This window comes from Colletotrichum jinshuiense, chromosome 8 (assembly GCF_051148585.1).
Source record: "Colletotrichum jinshuiense chromosome 8, complete sequence".
Classification (NCBI taxonomy): Eukaryota; Fungi; Ascomycota; class Sordariomycetes; order Glomerellales; family Glomerellaceae; genus Colletotrichum; species Colletotrichum jinshuiense.
This window is the reverse complement of record NC_139315.1, coordinates 3,370,680-3,384,532: the sequence shown is the minus strand read 5'-3', so window position 1 is coordinate 3,384,532 and position 13,853 is coordinate 3,370,680. Positions and strand designations below refer to the sequence as shown.

The 13,853-nt window shown below is 56.4% G+C and overlaps 9 protein-coding genes across 9 annotated transcripts; 4 read left to right on the top strand and 5 right to left on the bottom strand.

Annotated features, from left to right (window-relative positions):
• Positions 1-82: 82 nt before the first annotated feature.
• Positions 83-350, bottom strand: EsH8_VIII_000886 (translocon subunit SSS1; the record flags this gene model as incomplete). The annotated part of the gene is made up of 2 exons (XM_083269928.1): positions 83-210; positions 266-350. 2 exons carry the CDS (start codon positions 348-350, stop codon positions 83-85), a joined length of 213 nt encoding a protein of 70 aa, XP_083129696.1.
• A 1,381-nt stretch (positions 351-1,731) lies between these two features.
• On the top strand, positions 1,732-3,257 carry EsH8_VIII_000885 (uncharacterized protein; the record flags this gene model as incomplete). Its single annotated transcript, XM_083269927.1, has 3 exons — positions 1,732-2,126; positions 2,177-2,751; positions 3,148-3,257. 3 exons carry the CDS (start codon positions 1,732-1,734, stop codon positions 3,255-3,257), a joined length of 1,080 nt encoding a protein of 359 aa, XP_083129695.1.
• Positions 3,258-3,774: 517 nt separating this feature from the next.
• Positions 3,775-4,961, bottom strand: EsH8_VIII_000884 (protein-lysine N-methyltransferase; the record flags this gene model as incomplete). The annotated part of the gene is made up of 2 exons (XM_083269926.1): positions 3,775-4,776; positions 4,842-4,961. 2 exons carry the CDS (start codon positions 4,959-4,961, stop codon positions 3,775-3,777), a joined length of 1,122 nt encoding a protein of 373 aa, XP_083129694.1.
• Positions 4,962-5,745: 784 nt separating this feature from the next.
• EsH8_VIII_000883 (ubiquinone biosynthesis protein COQ4) lies at positions 5,746-6,618 on the top strand (the record flags this gene model as incomplete). Its single annotated transcript, XM_083269925.1, has 1 exon — positions 5,746-6,618. The coding sequence occupies one exon, from the start codon at positions 5,746-5,748 to the stop codon at positions 6,616-6,618; it is 873 nt and encodes a 290-aa protein (XP_083129693.1).
• Positions 6,619-6,904: 286 nt separating this feature from the next.
• Positions 6,905-7,492, bottom strand: EsH8_VIII_000882 (PDCD5-related protein; the record flags this gene model as incomplete). Its single annotated transcript, XM_083269924.1, has 3 exons — positions 6,905-7,187; positions 7,305-7,405; positions 7,469-7,492. 3 exons carry the CDS (start codon positions 7,490-7,492, stop codon positions 6,905-6,907), a joined length of 408 nt encoding a protein of 135 aa, XP_083129692.1.
• Positions 7,493-7,853: 361 nt separating this feature from the next.
• On the bottom strand, positions 7,854-9,752 carry EsH8_VIII_000881 (ketopantoate reductase PanE/ApbA C terminal-domain-containing protein; the record flags this gene model as incomplete). The annotated part of the gene is made up of 2 exons (XM_083269923.1): positions 7,854-9,132; positions 9,721-9,752. The coding sequence occupies 2 exons, from the start codon at positions 9,750-9,752 to the stop codon at positions 7,854-7,856; spliced, it is 1,311 nt and encodes a 436-aa protein (XP_083129691.1).
• Positions 9,753-9,815: 63 nt separating this feature from the next.
• Positions 9,816-10,456, top strand: EsH8_VIII_000880 (Sas10/Utp3/C1D family protein; the record flags this gene model as incomplete). The annotated part of the gene is made up of 3 exons (XM_083269922.1): positions 9,816-9,993; positions 10,044-10,210; positions 10,268-10,456. 3 exons carry the CDS (start codon positions 9,816-9,818, stop codon positions 10,454-10,456), a joined length of 534 nt encoding a protein of 177 aa, XP_083129690.1.
• Positions 10,457-11,209: 753 nt separating this feature from the next.
• Positions 11,210-11,848, top strand: EsH8_VIII_000879 (coiled-coil-helix-coiled-coil-helix domain-containing protein; the record flags this gene model as incomplete). Its single annotated transcript, XM_083269921.1, has 2 exons — positions 11,210-11,415; positions 11,584-11,848. 2 exons carry the CDS (start codon positions 11,210-11,212, stop codon positions 11,846-11,848), a joined length of 471 nt encoding a protein of 156 aa, XP_083129689.1.
• Positions 11,849-12,159: 311 nt separating this feature from the next.
• Positions 12,160-13,830, bottom strand: EsH8_VIII_000878 (ubiquitin-related domain-containing protein; the record flags this gene model as incomplete). The annotated part of the gene is made up of 4 exons (XM_083269920.1): positions 12,160-12,201; positions 12,287-13,585; positions 13,639-13,691; positions 13,752-13,830. 4 exons carry the CDS (start codon positions 13,828-13,830, stop codon positions 12,160-12,162), a joined length of 1,473 nt encoding a protein of 490 aa, XP_083129688.1.
• Positions 13,831-13,853: the final 23 nt, after the last annotated feature.

Genomic DNA, 13,853 nt, shown 5'->3' with positions numbered 1-13,853 from the left:
CTTGGCCGACCGTGTCGACGTAAATATGCTCGAGAAGCCGGTCCCATTATTCTGGTACTTCCATTTGACAATGCTTGGGCGTTTATGCGCCTCCCACGAGGATGTTGTTGACGGGGATGTGGATCAGCTTGACGATGTAGCCAACGGCGCCCATGATGAGGAAACCGACGCCAACGGCCTGGCAGAGCTTCAGGAACTCGAGCTTGTCGGCTAAGGATGCGTCAGTACTCAAGGAGAGTGTAAACAACGATGGGGCGCTACGTACGCTTGGTGCACCTTCTCATGAACTGAACACCTTCCTGAGCGAACTCAGAGGGAACCTCGAGGATCTCCTTGACTTGGTCGGCCATTGTGGATAAAAGCGCGTGGGTATCGAGAAGAGAAGGGGGTAGCTGTGTGGAGGTCGCAAACGAAATCCCAATGGGCCGCGGTATAAGAGAAGATCGCAAGGTCGGTAAAAGAAAGGCGCGACGACGTGTGTTTAAGACGTGCAGGTCGGGTGGGTGGAAGATTCGAGAGGTCGATGGGTTGAAGGGAGATGTGTTAAATTGAGCGCGCTGTCACCAGAGGGCCCCAAAATTTCGGGTCAAGCTCCCGCTATGGGAAGGAAGCCAGATTGCCATTAAGGAGGCGTGGAGTAATGATGCGCCGGCGCCGAAGCGCACGCCACATGCTGCTTATCTAACCTCCAAGGTGTACAGAGTCTCCCTTCAGTGGAGGAGCCCCTGGACTCCCCCGCCAGCGTGGGCAAAGCAAAGAGGGTCTGGTCTGGACCAGTGGACTACGGGCTGCTACAGTTCAGCGCATTTCAGGGAGGTAGGGTACGTATCCACTATAGAACACTGTATCTCTCAGTGGGTAGTCTTGGGCCCACTCGGACATCCACTGGCGGAGCCTGTGCCTGCCGCAGCCTGGCGCCCGTGGCCCTTGCTTGGTACCGCCTGGTCCAGGATGCGACCTCAGCTTCTTTCAGGAGCTTCCCCCAGTTTTCTTCTCTTTCCAAACGCTCCTCCACTCCTCTCCTTCAACCGCATTTCTTTCATCGCGTTCGCATCGAGCCGAGCCGTCACTTGCTGTCCGACATTGCCACAGCTCGACTTATTCTATCCGACGCGCCGATTTCTCAGCCTTTCCAAAATATCTACGGGCTGCTGGCGAAGCGACGCGCTACCGCTGCTGTTCCGGCAAGAAACCTTAATCAGGCTCACTAACTTTACTCTCACAGCGAAGAGCTTCGGCTGCGTGGTGAGAAGGCAGGCACGCGCGTGGAGTGTCAGCCAAAGGCGGTGGCAGAACGAGCAAACAGTCTCTGGTATCTCGGGATCCTGTTTCCCTTCTCCCTCGTCCAAATACATCTTTTTGCCTGTACCTAAGGCTTCTGGGCCGAACAAGGGAAATCCATCATCTCGCCCTTGGGGAAGACTGAAGCACAGAGCTTCGTCTTCGATTTTACTTGGCTGAAAGGAAAGGAAAATATTGGCTTGGGATTCCATCCAACCTCTTCCATCCTGTCTGCGGAACGAGGAGTGTACGTATCAGATGTTCTCTGTTTCTATCCTTCGCTCGAGTTTTAGCTCAAGATTTGGCTTTGACCCTGTACACGGCAGTGGCTGATGATCCTGTTCCAAGACTGCAGACAGTTCCTGTATCTCGCAGACTAAATAACAACCCTTTTGCAACCACAACCAAGCTCACTGCTTCAACTCACGGCTACCAGATATCACCGTCAACATGGCTGAGGAGGAATTTGAGATCGACATCTACGGCGATGCGCCGCAAGAGCATCAGGATGGCAATGCTGAGGCCTATGATGGACAGCAGGCTAACGGAAATGCCGATGATCACCACGAACACCACGAGCAACACGAGCAACATGACGAACAGAAGCACGAGCAGCAGGAGGATTACCACGAGCAACAGGATGCGCCTGCCCCTCAACAAGGTGTGAAGAGAAAAGGCGACGATCGCCCTGTCGACCCCGGCGCGACGGCAGCCCTTATGATCTCGGAGCTCAACTGGTGGAACACCGACGATGACATCAGAGGCTATGCCAGGGCTGGCCATTGCGAAGATGAACTCAAGGACATAACGTTTAGTGAACACAAGGTTAACGGCAAGAGCAAGGGGTATGATTCACGAGAGACTCAAGAAGTGTGGCTGCTAACTCGTTGCTCAGTCAAGCCTATGTTGAATTCACATCGCAACAAGCAGCAACGGCAGCTAAACACGCTCTCGAGTCGACAGAAGGACAGGGCGTCCTGAAGAAGCACCAGGTGACATACTCCAACCCCCATGTCAACCCGTTCCGTACGCTGCCTAAGGATGCACCAAACCGCGCGGGCAAGGACCAGGGTACCCGACCAGGCGGCAACTACAACAACCAGGGCCCCTCCATGGGCGGCGATTTCCGTGGGAATGGCTACCGAGGCCGTGGAGGCTTCAACGGTCCTCGCGGAGGCATGAACCAGGGCGGCTTCAACCGCAATTTCTCCGGTGGTATGGGAGGCGGCTTCAACAATAACAACAACATGGGTGGTGGTTTTAACAACGGTATGGGCGGCGGTAACTTTGGAGGCGGCGGTTTCCAGAGAGGAGGCGGCGGCTTCGGAGGGGGCATGCGCGGCGGTCCCGGGATGCGTGGTGGCCGAGGCGGAATGCACAACCCCATGGGCGGCATGGGTATGGGCCCGATGGGTGGTATGCCCATGGGAGGCATGCCCAACATGGGCATGATGGGTGGCGGTATGCCTGGTACGACTCCCCTTTCTTTTGCAAACCCTCAGCAAAGTCACAACCCTTCACCACCTCAGCCTATCATTGGATCTTCACAGAAGTACAAGCTGCCTGGCCGGCGCAAGAGCAAAGCTGCCAAGCCCGACCAGGTTCAATACCCCTCCTTGTATCCCAAGCATCAGAAGCTACAGCCTCGCACTGCACCGGCACCAGAGATGTGCCGATGGACCAAAGAGCGCGGCTTGGAGTTTACTACGGGAGCCTCTTCGCTCCCTGTGTCTGCTCCGTCCGGCTCGAAGGCGCCTTCGCACCAAGGCCAACGCGCTCATTTGAACACCTCCTGAATGACTCTTCTTCAGTTTGCATTTTCATTCGTTCTACCTCTGAGGAACAGGCGGGCTAACTATCAACTAGGCTTCCAAAACATGCCACAACAATTTAACCCGGCATTCTTTGGTGGAAATCAGGGCGGTGGTAACGACTGGGGCAATCCCCACGGCGCGAAGCGACCTCGACCGGAGTAGAACCCCCGGTTCAGAGACGTTACACGGCCCTAGGAGGCGCACACCTAGGAAGTACAGCGTTGGTTGAAGACTGCAGTCTTCACCACTCCACTATACTCACGACAAGCTTTGCGAATTAGAGAGAAAGCCCGCCCTTCCACACATAACATTCGATCAATCATTCTGGATGAGTTCCTCCTTCTACTGATGGCGATATCTCTTCTCTCTGCATCCAGCCACAGATATGGAGGCCTTGTAACATTGCATGTTTGATGAGATGGCAGGAGATGAGATATCTACCCTATGGGCACCAGCCTTTACTGCAGCTGGAAACAATGAGATTATTCTATTCTCACCCGCTCGCTGAGTCGCCGGTTTCAATGTATGTGTACTATTAGAGTTTGGTTGCGTGGGAATGGCATCCCAGCAGCTCGGTCCTGGCGTTATAGTTGTTAAAACCACAAAAGCACACTTGGCGGGTGCGCTTCGTTAATTTCACGTCTTCCGTTCCACAAACATTGGGCTCGTGTTCCTCAATTCATGTCTTGAGTTTCTGTATCGTGGTGCGTACCAGCTCCTGTATCTGTTTCCAGCGAGCCACAACCATGCGCCGCTGAAACTCTTCCCCTTCATCCAACCCGTCCACCTCCCCGATCTTGGAAGTAATCTCCTCGTCGTACGCAGTCATTATCTCGAGCAGCAGCCCGTCGACCTGAGGCTGTTCCGCCTCCCCGTCCGTAAACCCGTCGACAAATTGCGCCCACCTCCTCGCCGGCATCACAAGCGTCCTCAACGCGACCTGGGTGCGGTAACAAACCATCTCCGCATCGAGCATGTACTTCCCCAGGAAACCCCTGTCCTCGAGACGTCGCCTGTGAGCAGCGTCGAGGCGCGGGAGGACGGCGTCGTCGAGGCAAGCCTCATCCCACTCGTTCTCTCCCTGGGCCATGACGAAGCCGTATTCGACAAGCAGAAAGTCGTTGCTGTGGCGGCCGTAGCAGATGTGGATCTCCTCGCCGGCCGCGTAATCGCGGTCAGCCGTGATGGTGAAGGACTCGCGGTCAAAGGCTACGCCGCAGCCGCGCGGGGCGTGGTTGAAGAGGTCCGCGACAGGCTGGAGGACCATATGATCCTCGCGGGAGCGTTTCGCAGTCTTGGGGGTGACGTGGTAGAAGGTGCGCGAGTTCACAAGCAGCCAGGCGTGGCGGTATGCCTCGTACTCCATGTCCGGGAAGGCGGAGGAGACGAGGGACCAGTGGGATTCGAACTTTTCGCGCTGGGCAGACAGCAGAGAAAGAGCCGTGGGCGGAAGGAGAGAGGTCAGGGAGACGGGCCAGGACAGGGGGCACGAGGAAAGGTCCTGGGGGGAGGGGAAGACGGCGGACCAGGTCTTGAAGGAGGGGGAGGTGTCGAGGGCGATGTCTGCTGCGAGGAGGGCGTGGACTGCCGTGTCTTTAGGAAAGGGGCGGGTTATGGGTTTTGGGATTGTTGAGATTGTTTTCAGGCAGGGGATGGGGACGTCGAGGATTGTGTCTTCAGCCTGGGGAGGTGTTAGTGAGAGGTGAGGATAAAGGACGCCGTGTCTCACGGGAGTGAGAAGTGTACCTTGAGAGGGGCTGTTGTGACAAGACCTATACCTCTGCCTGGTAGGGCGCGCGGGCCAACGTTGTTTATCGTGATACCCTGGGTCTTGGCCCAGCCCAGGAGGTTCTCGATGGCGTCCATGATGCTTTCACTGCGGTGACAAGCCCGTTTTGAAGAATTATTGAAAGAGCCGTTTAGCGAAACTAAAGTTATGAGAACTGAATATGTCTGAAGGCTCTCTCGCTTTGAATCTCGTTGTCTTGGTGAAATCTTACTAATGGATATCTTCGGATGAATATTGGTAGTCTAATACGTCGATGTCTCTCACCGTGAGTTCTCACTCTGAGGTAATGGACCTGAAGAGTGCAATGGAAGGGGGCTTGATTGCAAGCGTAGCCGGAATTGATGGGTCAAGGACAGGACTTTTTAAAACCCATCTTCAAGGTCTCTGCATGCTGGTTGAGATTCGAGGCAGAATCTAAAGTCGGGTCATTTAGACTTATAAGAGGTTGTTGAAAGGTTCGAAGAATGAGAAGAACTAGAGTTGAGACGAGGAGCCGTCAAAACCCTTGGCGACGAATCAGAGGCGCCGAAGCCGGGAGTCCCAGCGATCTGGAACGGCCTGTCTTGCCCACCATGGCAATGCGCTGCCCTGAAGTGGGAGCACACCACCCTCCGTTGTCAATTCAGGCATGTCGGCGCTAGTGTCCGCCGATACCCCGACCCCCAATTATCGGACCCGTCACCGAGGTGAGGTAAACGAACTGCCCCGAGCTTCAAAAAGTGTTCCGGTTATCGAACCACTCCAATCCGAAGTGAGCTAATAGCTCCCTACAGCTTCCTCGAAGCCCTTTCTCTCACCCCAACTGCCCCGGCATCCCTCCATGACATGTAACTGTCTATATCGAGTTCCAAAGCAACCATCATGAAAGCTATTCGAGCTCTTCCAACGGCGCAGGCCCGCCGCGCCCTCCCCGCCGTCTGCGCCGCCTGCTCCTCAAACACAACCCCCTCGCCCTCTTCCCGCCGCCCATTCTCAGTCCTCAATCGGCCGCCGCCAAACTACCCAGGCCATGTCCCTCTCAACAAGATCGAGCGCACCAGCCTCGCCATCGGCGCAGGCATCTGGTCCCTCCTTAGCCCCTACCGCGCCGACCTCATCGCCGCCGTGGGTGAAACCACCGCGACGCCATACTTTATCTACCGCCTCCGCGACGCAATGCTCGCCGACCCGACGGGGCGCCGCATCCTCCGCGACCGCCCGAGCATAACCTCCACATCCCTTAACCTGGACCGCTTGAGGGCGATGCCCGAGAACAGCGTCGGGAGGGCGTACGTCAGCTGGCTGGACGCAGAGGGCGTGAGCCCTGATACAAGACCCGCGGTGCGGTACATCGATGACCCGGAGTGCGCCTACGTCATGCAGCGGTACCGCGAGTGCCACGACTTCTACCATGCTCTGACGGGCCTGCCGATTGTGCGCGAGGGGGAGGTGGCGCTCAAGGCGTTCGAATTTGCCAATACGCTGATCCCGATGACGGGGTTTGCCGTGCTGAGTTATGCGACGATGAAGAAGGGGGAGAGGAGGAGGTTCCGGGAGATTTATGGACCGTGGGCGTTGAAGAATGGAATGAGGGCCAAGGAAGTGATTAATGTCTACTGGGAGGAGCAGTTGGAGAGAGATGTGGATGACCTGAGGGCCGAGTTGGGCATTGAGAGACCGCCTAACATGAGAGCCATTCGCAAGCAAGAGCGAGAGAGCAAGAAGAAGACTCAGGAGGCTTTGAAGAGCATGTAAATTAGGCAGGCAAACACGGGGTGTAGAAGTAGTGTATGTTAGGTGTAGTATTTTTGTAGTGTCCTATGGAAATCCCACTCGGACAGAAACAAACCTGCGGTTTTGCAGCATGCTCATAACGCCTTCCAACGCCGGCACATCATCTCTCCCGCAGCGGTAAGTCCTTGCTTCCGAGTCCAACTCCGTGCCGCTACCCAAAGAGGCCCTTTCCGCAAAGGATCTGCCCGCCAGCATGAGGACGAGAATGTGTGCTTGATGTTCCACGGTCCACTAGGCAACACCTCGCTCACAAGTCCAACAGGTCGTCGTCATCATCGTCCCACCCCTTGCGCCTGCTGACGACAATCTTCTCCTCCTCCTTGTTTTCGGCGACGGCGGAGAGGAGCTCCTTCAGCTGGGTCTCGGTGACCTTGCTGCGCAGCTGGCCTGATTGGGCGAGCATGATGAGTCGGTTCTCGACGTCCTGCGCGCGCTGCTCCTTGACCAGGCGGATGCGGCCCAGGCGGTCGGCCGCCTCCGGGTGCAGGATCTGGTTGAGGATTTGTTGCCTAGCCTCGGTTTCTTGTTGTCTACGGCGTTGAGCATGCAAGTCAGTATTCTATCCACGCGCACGCACACAGCGATGTGAAGCTCGGGAGGGTATGAAAAAGAAAAGGAGAGGCTGCGTGAGGAGGGGCCGAACGTACTGCCTCTGTTCGGCTTGCTGCTGCTTCTGGTTTGAGCCGCCACCGGAGCTGCCTCCCGCCCCGCCTTGTGCCTTGAGCTGCTCGAGGCGAGCCTTGCGGATCTGCGAATCGCGCGGGTTAGTCTTGGCCTATGCACGTCTACACAAGGAGACATGGGTTCTGACCTGGTCAAGTTCGGCGTCGTCCATTTTGTAGGGTATCTGTCGCCGGTTTGCGCGGTGTTGGTGTTTGGTTAAGGAAAACGCGGGGCTGTCCTGCTAAATGGGCAAGTTTTTGGCGGGGTTACCTTGGGTTTCTGGCGCCTTACAAATTTCCCAGCGGCGTGGAGTAAAGTGCATTGCGTGGTCTGACCGTTGCAAGTCGATCGACTGGTTTGAATGGCCAATGCCTAATCTTACAACATAGACATCGGCTCTCACTCCAACAGTCGAGTATTTGTATTTTGCTTGAAAAATGCCTTGATTTATGTCTAAAGATAGTAGTACAAATGCTATCCCGCCCATGAAAATACATTTAACCCACAGTCTTACAGCCCGCTCATGGCAAAATCTACCTCCTCGAGGTCACTTCAAACGGAATGTAGGACCGATTCTTTTCCAGTTGCGCCTTGTGCTTCGCCTTCACCATGCCCACAACCATCTCGTTGGCCGGCAGCTTCACACCCAGCCTGCGTCCTCTCTCGATAAAGAAACCGTTCAAATAGTCAATGTCCGTCAACATGCCACGCTGGATCTGCAGCGCCATTTTGTTAGGCGCCGAACCCTTGCCCCTGAGCTTTCCTATAATCTCCTTCCGCATGCCCTCGCCCCGCAAAACCGCCTGCAGCTCCGGCGATTGCTTAACTTCGGGCATGCGCGCCACGACGTCGGCGATCTCGTTCAGTAGCTGGGTAATAAGTTTGTTGGCCGTCGGGTTGTAGAGAAGCTGTTCGTAACGGCAGTCCAGCATAACACAAATGGGGTCGATGACGGAAGAAAACATCAAGGAGGGAATCTTGAGCTTCATCCAGCTGTCGAGCGCCAGGCCCTTGGCTTTGAGGACGTCTGATGATGCAAACTTCTCCAGCATGCCCTGTGTCCGCAGCCAGGTGTCTGTCGAAAGGTGCTTCTCCTTCTTCTTGCCTAGGTATGGCCGTACACCAGTCAGAGCAGTTTCGTACTCTGGTGTCATGACCTTGACGGACTTCGTCTTGCGGTCGTACGCCAGAGGATGGCTCATGTGTCCCAGTACAATTGACGGGCGCTTCTCCGCCTCCGTGAAGACCCGGTTGTTGACGGCCTCTGCTACTCCAAGCCCGTCTTGAAGGTAGCAGATAGCCGTCCGGTCATCCAACCGGTGCTTTACCTTTTCCAGCAGCTTGACGGCTTGACTGGGTCTACCCGCCACTAACAGGTTGCTGATATGTCCACTCTCTTCTTCCGGCTCCTTAGACTGTGCGATTGCAGCGTTGGGTTCGATCCAGGCTCCGTCGCTCTTTCTCACCCCCATGTTTCCTGATACGTTCTGATAGCGGGTATTGCGCGACACGTTGACCGACTTCACGGAGTCGTAGATGCCGTGCAAGGCGTGTGACAGGAACTTCGACCGCTCGTCTTGCCCCAAGATGTGAACCGTTCGTGACGAGGGCGGTGGGGGTGAGTTGTGCCCCATCATAACTGCTGGCACATAGAACCGCGATAATGAGTCCGCCCTGAAAATGGCGTACAGCTCCTTCTCGTTTTGTTCGGGCTGTAGTCCCAGCACCTTGTTGAACTTTTGCTTCTTATCTCCAGGCAGGCCCAGAGTCGCAGCACCGGGTACCGTCGCTGCCATCTCCTTGGGTGCCACCCTGCCAGGAGCAATACTATGTGGCGGAGCTCCCGGCCCCAGGCCAGCATTGGTCGAGGAATCGACCGAGACATATCTGATGGCTCCCCGGCCGGTACAGACGCTACCTTTTCTCCATAACGACTGTGATTTGGGTATCCGCGCGGAGAGCCGCGGTCTCGGTAGGCTTGCCAGATTGACTGCCACGGTGAATGAGGTTATCGGGGGATCGGCGCATTCACTGCGCGGTGTTCATCGGGGGATTGAGGGTGGTTGTCGACTGTTGCGACTCTATCGATTCGGCGGTTGAACCGTGCGTTGGCGAGTGTGTCGAGATATGGGCTCGGGTATTATAGGCGGTCAGTTCGTCGGTAATGAGCGTGTGATCTCGATCGTAAGTCAGAGGCGGCTTCGAGGGTGGATGACGGGGACATTCCTTAAAATTTGGCGCGTCGTAGCCGTGGAATCCCGGCCGGCAGGAGACCCACCGAGCATGCAGCGACCCCAGCGCCTCGTTAGATGCATGCAAATCCTTCAACAACCGGATTTCTGAATTTTCAGCATCCATCTCATCGGCAAGACGGGTCTCATCGACGGCAAAGTCACTTACAATAGCGCGTCGACTCTAGCAATTCGTGTCATTCAGGCCTTTTTACTTTTTACCGCATACTACAAATTTCAGTCTGAACCGGAGAACCTTTCAACATGGCTCTGAAGGATATGACGCCCGACCTGGAGAGGCTGGATTCTCATATCGACTCTCTCGAAGATGCACTCAAGCCCCTGATTGATAACCTTACCGAAATGTCCAACGAACTTCCCCTTCTCGATAAGGCCAAGATGTTCGCCCTGACGGCTTACGCCATCGAGTCCCTCCTCTTTTGTCGGTTCTTCCTGCCGCAGTTCCGAAACCCCCGCTAACCCCTTTCGCAGCTTCCCTCCGCCTCCAGGGCGTGGACGCCAAAGACCACCAGGTCATGACGGAGCTTAAGCGTGTGCAGCAGTATTTCGGCAAGATCAAGGGTGTCGAGGAAGCGCCAGCTCAGCGGACCTTGACCATCAACACGGAGGCGGCGACAAGAATCCTCAAGGCCGACCTTGTAAGTGGCCCTTCAAGACAAGCTATGTGAGAGTTTGACTTAACTAACATATAATAGGGAGAAAACGACAAGGTATTGAAGAAGAAGTTGGAAGAGAAGCTGGCCGAGGAGCGCGCAAAGGCGCTGCTCAACTCCATACAGAAACCCAAGAGACCGGCGCCGGAGTCACCGTCCGCCAGCTCTTCAGGCCCGGAGAAGAAGCAGAGGAGCTCAAGGCGGAAGAGCTCCGGCAGGAGCAAGCCTTGAAGTATTACTATGCGGAAAGAATGAGCCTGAACTAAGGACAGAAATTGGTTGACTAGCTGAAACTGCGTAAATGGCAATCTGAGTCGCACACGCGGCATCTGCGGCATTCAAACCCAGGAGATGCTGGCGCCTCGACATTTGTAACACCGAACCACAGCAGACCATAAAAGGCCAGTATCGAGATCGAGTTGTTTGCCCACAGCGTAAGGCCTTAGTCCCAGACGGGACTTTCGGTCTAGGCTGATTGAGGGATTCATTACAGAAAAAGGACGACGGAATGGTTTTGCGCACCGGGAATAATGGATACCCTCAACATAGACATGAAGACATCACTTAATGAATCGAATTCTCAACATGCTTTGATACTTCACTTGCCTGCCTCACTTAACTTGCATGAATTCCCGTGGCAAACACCCAAGCCCGCTTTGATGAATATACCTACTCCACCGATACCCCTGACCGAATATCCACCAAACGAGAAAAGACCCTTCTCCACATTCTGACCACGACCAAATTCACCCTCCCCTGATTGGCCAGACCTTGCCACCCACCCCGGCCGAATCCCAAAAAAAGCCGAGCTACCAAACAGATCAACTCTGTTAACCCCGGCGCATAACTTCTGCCGACTTCCCTCCATATCCACGACGACCGTCCTCAACTTCTCAATACCACCGATTTCTTCCCTCCCTCCCAAACGACAGACAACACAAGCCACTTCGTCTCACCTCGACAAACACACAAACCTCTATCAAAATGCCTCGTCAACGCTCCTCCGGCCGCCCTAGCGCCCCCTCGCGCCCTACCGTCTCGGCCGCGAAACCCGCTCCCACCCAGACTCGCCCGGCTACGACCATGGCCGCTCCCCCTCAACAACACGCTGCTCCCCCCGCTGCCGCGCCCGCCGCCGCCGCCCCCTCGCAGGGCCCTGGTCTGTTTGGCCAGATGGCCAGCACCGCTGCGTACGTCTACTCCGCAACCTCCCCGATCTCCCTTCCACCGAAGCATTGCCCTCCAAGCTGGATGTTGAAGCTTCCCCTAAGCTCGGGAGAACTCTCTCCATCCCATCACACACCCAGAAGAAACCCGTAATTTTGAGGATCGGACTTGCTAACTGGATCACAAAACAGTGGTGTCGCAATCGGCTCCTCCGTCGGCCACGCCATCGGCGGCTTCTTCGGCGGCGGCTCCTCCGCGCCCGCTGAGGCCTCCCCCCAGTCCAACTCCCCCGCCGCCACGGGCGAGTCCCAGACGACGCAGCAGTGGGGCAACAACTGTGCCGGCGCGACCCAGCAGTTCACCAAGTGCATGGACGAGCACAGCGGCAACATGCAGATCTGCAACTGGTACCTTGAGCAGCTCAAGGCCTGCCAGGCTGCTGCCAGCCAGTACTAGACCTTGCCGTAGCTTGGTAGTGTCTGGGTGTTGAAAACCTTCCCTCCGAACAGACCCCATGTCGGAAGGGAGGCATTATATGTATCTTAATAGTCAAAAGGCAATGGAAGGAAACCGAAAAAAAAACAATGCCGAAAACATGGGCTTGGAGCTTCAAGGAATTCACGCGGCATTTGCATTGGCGGAAGCATTGAGAAATGAGCCTTTGAAATATTACATCTCCTACGGTGTACAATAGATGACAATTCCCACTCGTCAGCTTCGTTTGCCCTCTCGTCTATGACTTTGCCGTGACTCTCGTGCCTCGCGACCTACTCATCCTTCTTCTCGTCCGGCCGCGGCTCAAAATTAAGCTGCGATAGTTAGCATCCGGGTCCACGACCATCTTCGAGCGTTCATCCTCCGTCAGGATTCTGGGGTAAAGGAAAAGAGACTCACCGAATTTCCGTTGTAAAGTTGATGGTCGCCCTTGCGATCATCCGGGTTCGCAAACTGCGAGAACTTCCCCTTTCGCTGCTCCCTCACCGTGACGGGTTCGGCGCCGGCCTCCTCTGCGGCCTCTCTCCGAGCCCCGAGCCCCGAGAACACGCCGGAGATGAGCCCCCAGAGCCATTGCAGCAGCGTAAAGGGAAGTAGAAGGAAGGTTACGACTGTCGTTCCCACCGACGAGCTGTCGTACGCGCTGACATGCGTGCCAACAGGCGCCAGCACAAGGGTCGAGGACGGCGAAAGGCCGAGGTCAGAGAGGCTCTTGCCCTCCTCCGTATCGTCGATGCGTTTGCTCGGCTGCGGCGCGAGCACGACTTTGAAATTGTACGGTTCCTTGCTCCCGTCCGTCCGTTCGCTGTCAACCCATGCTCGCACGTCGCTGCCAAGGGTCTTGCTGCTGGGGAACCGCGAACGGATCGTCGAGCCGTCCAGGAGGCGCACCTGCAGCGCCGTCATGCCATTCGCACCGGAGGCTGACGGCGCCAAAGAGCTGGATTCGGATCTCGTCAGCGCGGCGGCCACTTCGCCAAGCTTCGGCGACGCAGCCTGTTCCCGCGCAGCGGCGCGCTCGGCGACGCGCGCCCGACGCTCAGCGCGGTCGTCCTCGATCTTCTTCAAGATGCGGGCCTTCTCCTCGGCGGCCTCCTGGCGCGCCTTCTTGAGAGCCTCCTTGTGGTTGCGGGTGTCAACGGCCTGCTTGGAGTTGTCGGTCTCGGCCTTCTCGCGCTTGGCGGCGCGGGCCTCCTTTGCCTTCTGGTCGGACTCCAGTCGCTGTGCCTCAAGACGGGCAGCACGTTCTGCGAGAACAGTACGGAGTGTGGAGGCGTTGACCTCCTCCTGGGTTGGCGTGGCGGGGCCGCGCGGGCTGGAGTCAGAGGTGCCAGGTCTGGCAGGTTGCGGCTGGGAGTCGTTCGAGGGTGCCGCGGATGGAGGGTTGTAAGGGGCCTCGTCGTACAAATCGTCGGTAGACTGGGCCGCCGGAACGGGAGCCTGGGCCGGTGCCGGAGCAGCTGCCGCAGGTTGAGCAACTGTAGGTTGGCCTTGAGCGCCGCGGAATGCAGTCGCCACTCGCCTGACAAACTCGTCCTTACTGGTCCCGGCCACGACGTACTCCTTCAGATCACCGTTCTTAATAATGATGACGGTGGGCGTGTTGGGCAGGGGGAAGATGGCGGCCAGGTAGCCCGCCTCCTCCGAGCCCTTCGTCAACCGAAGGGCGACGGCCTCATCCCGGAGCAAGCTTGCGATCTAAGGAGGGGTGTTAGATCTTGGCATTTTGAATTAAGGCTGGTCAAACTCACTGAGTCTTCGGTAAGATACTCAGTCTCCCAGGTCTGACTCTCGGCTTCCTCGTCTATTCTTGTGTCAGCTAGGCAATCTGCGGATGTGGCCAGGGGAGGTATGAGATACTCACCTGTGACGAAACAGAAGACGCATTTGCTCTGCTGCAACGCCGTAGCGATGCCCTCTTGTAGACTTCCCGTGAAGAACATGTTGAGCCTGGTTCTGGTTGCAA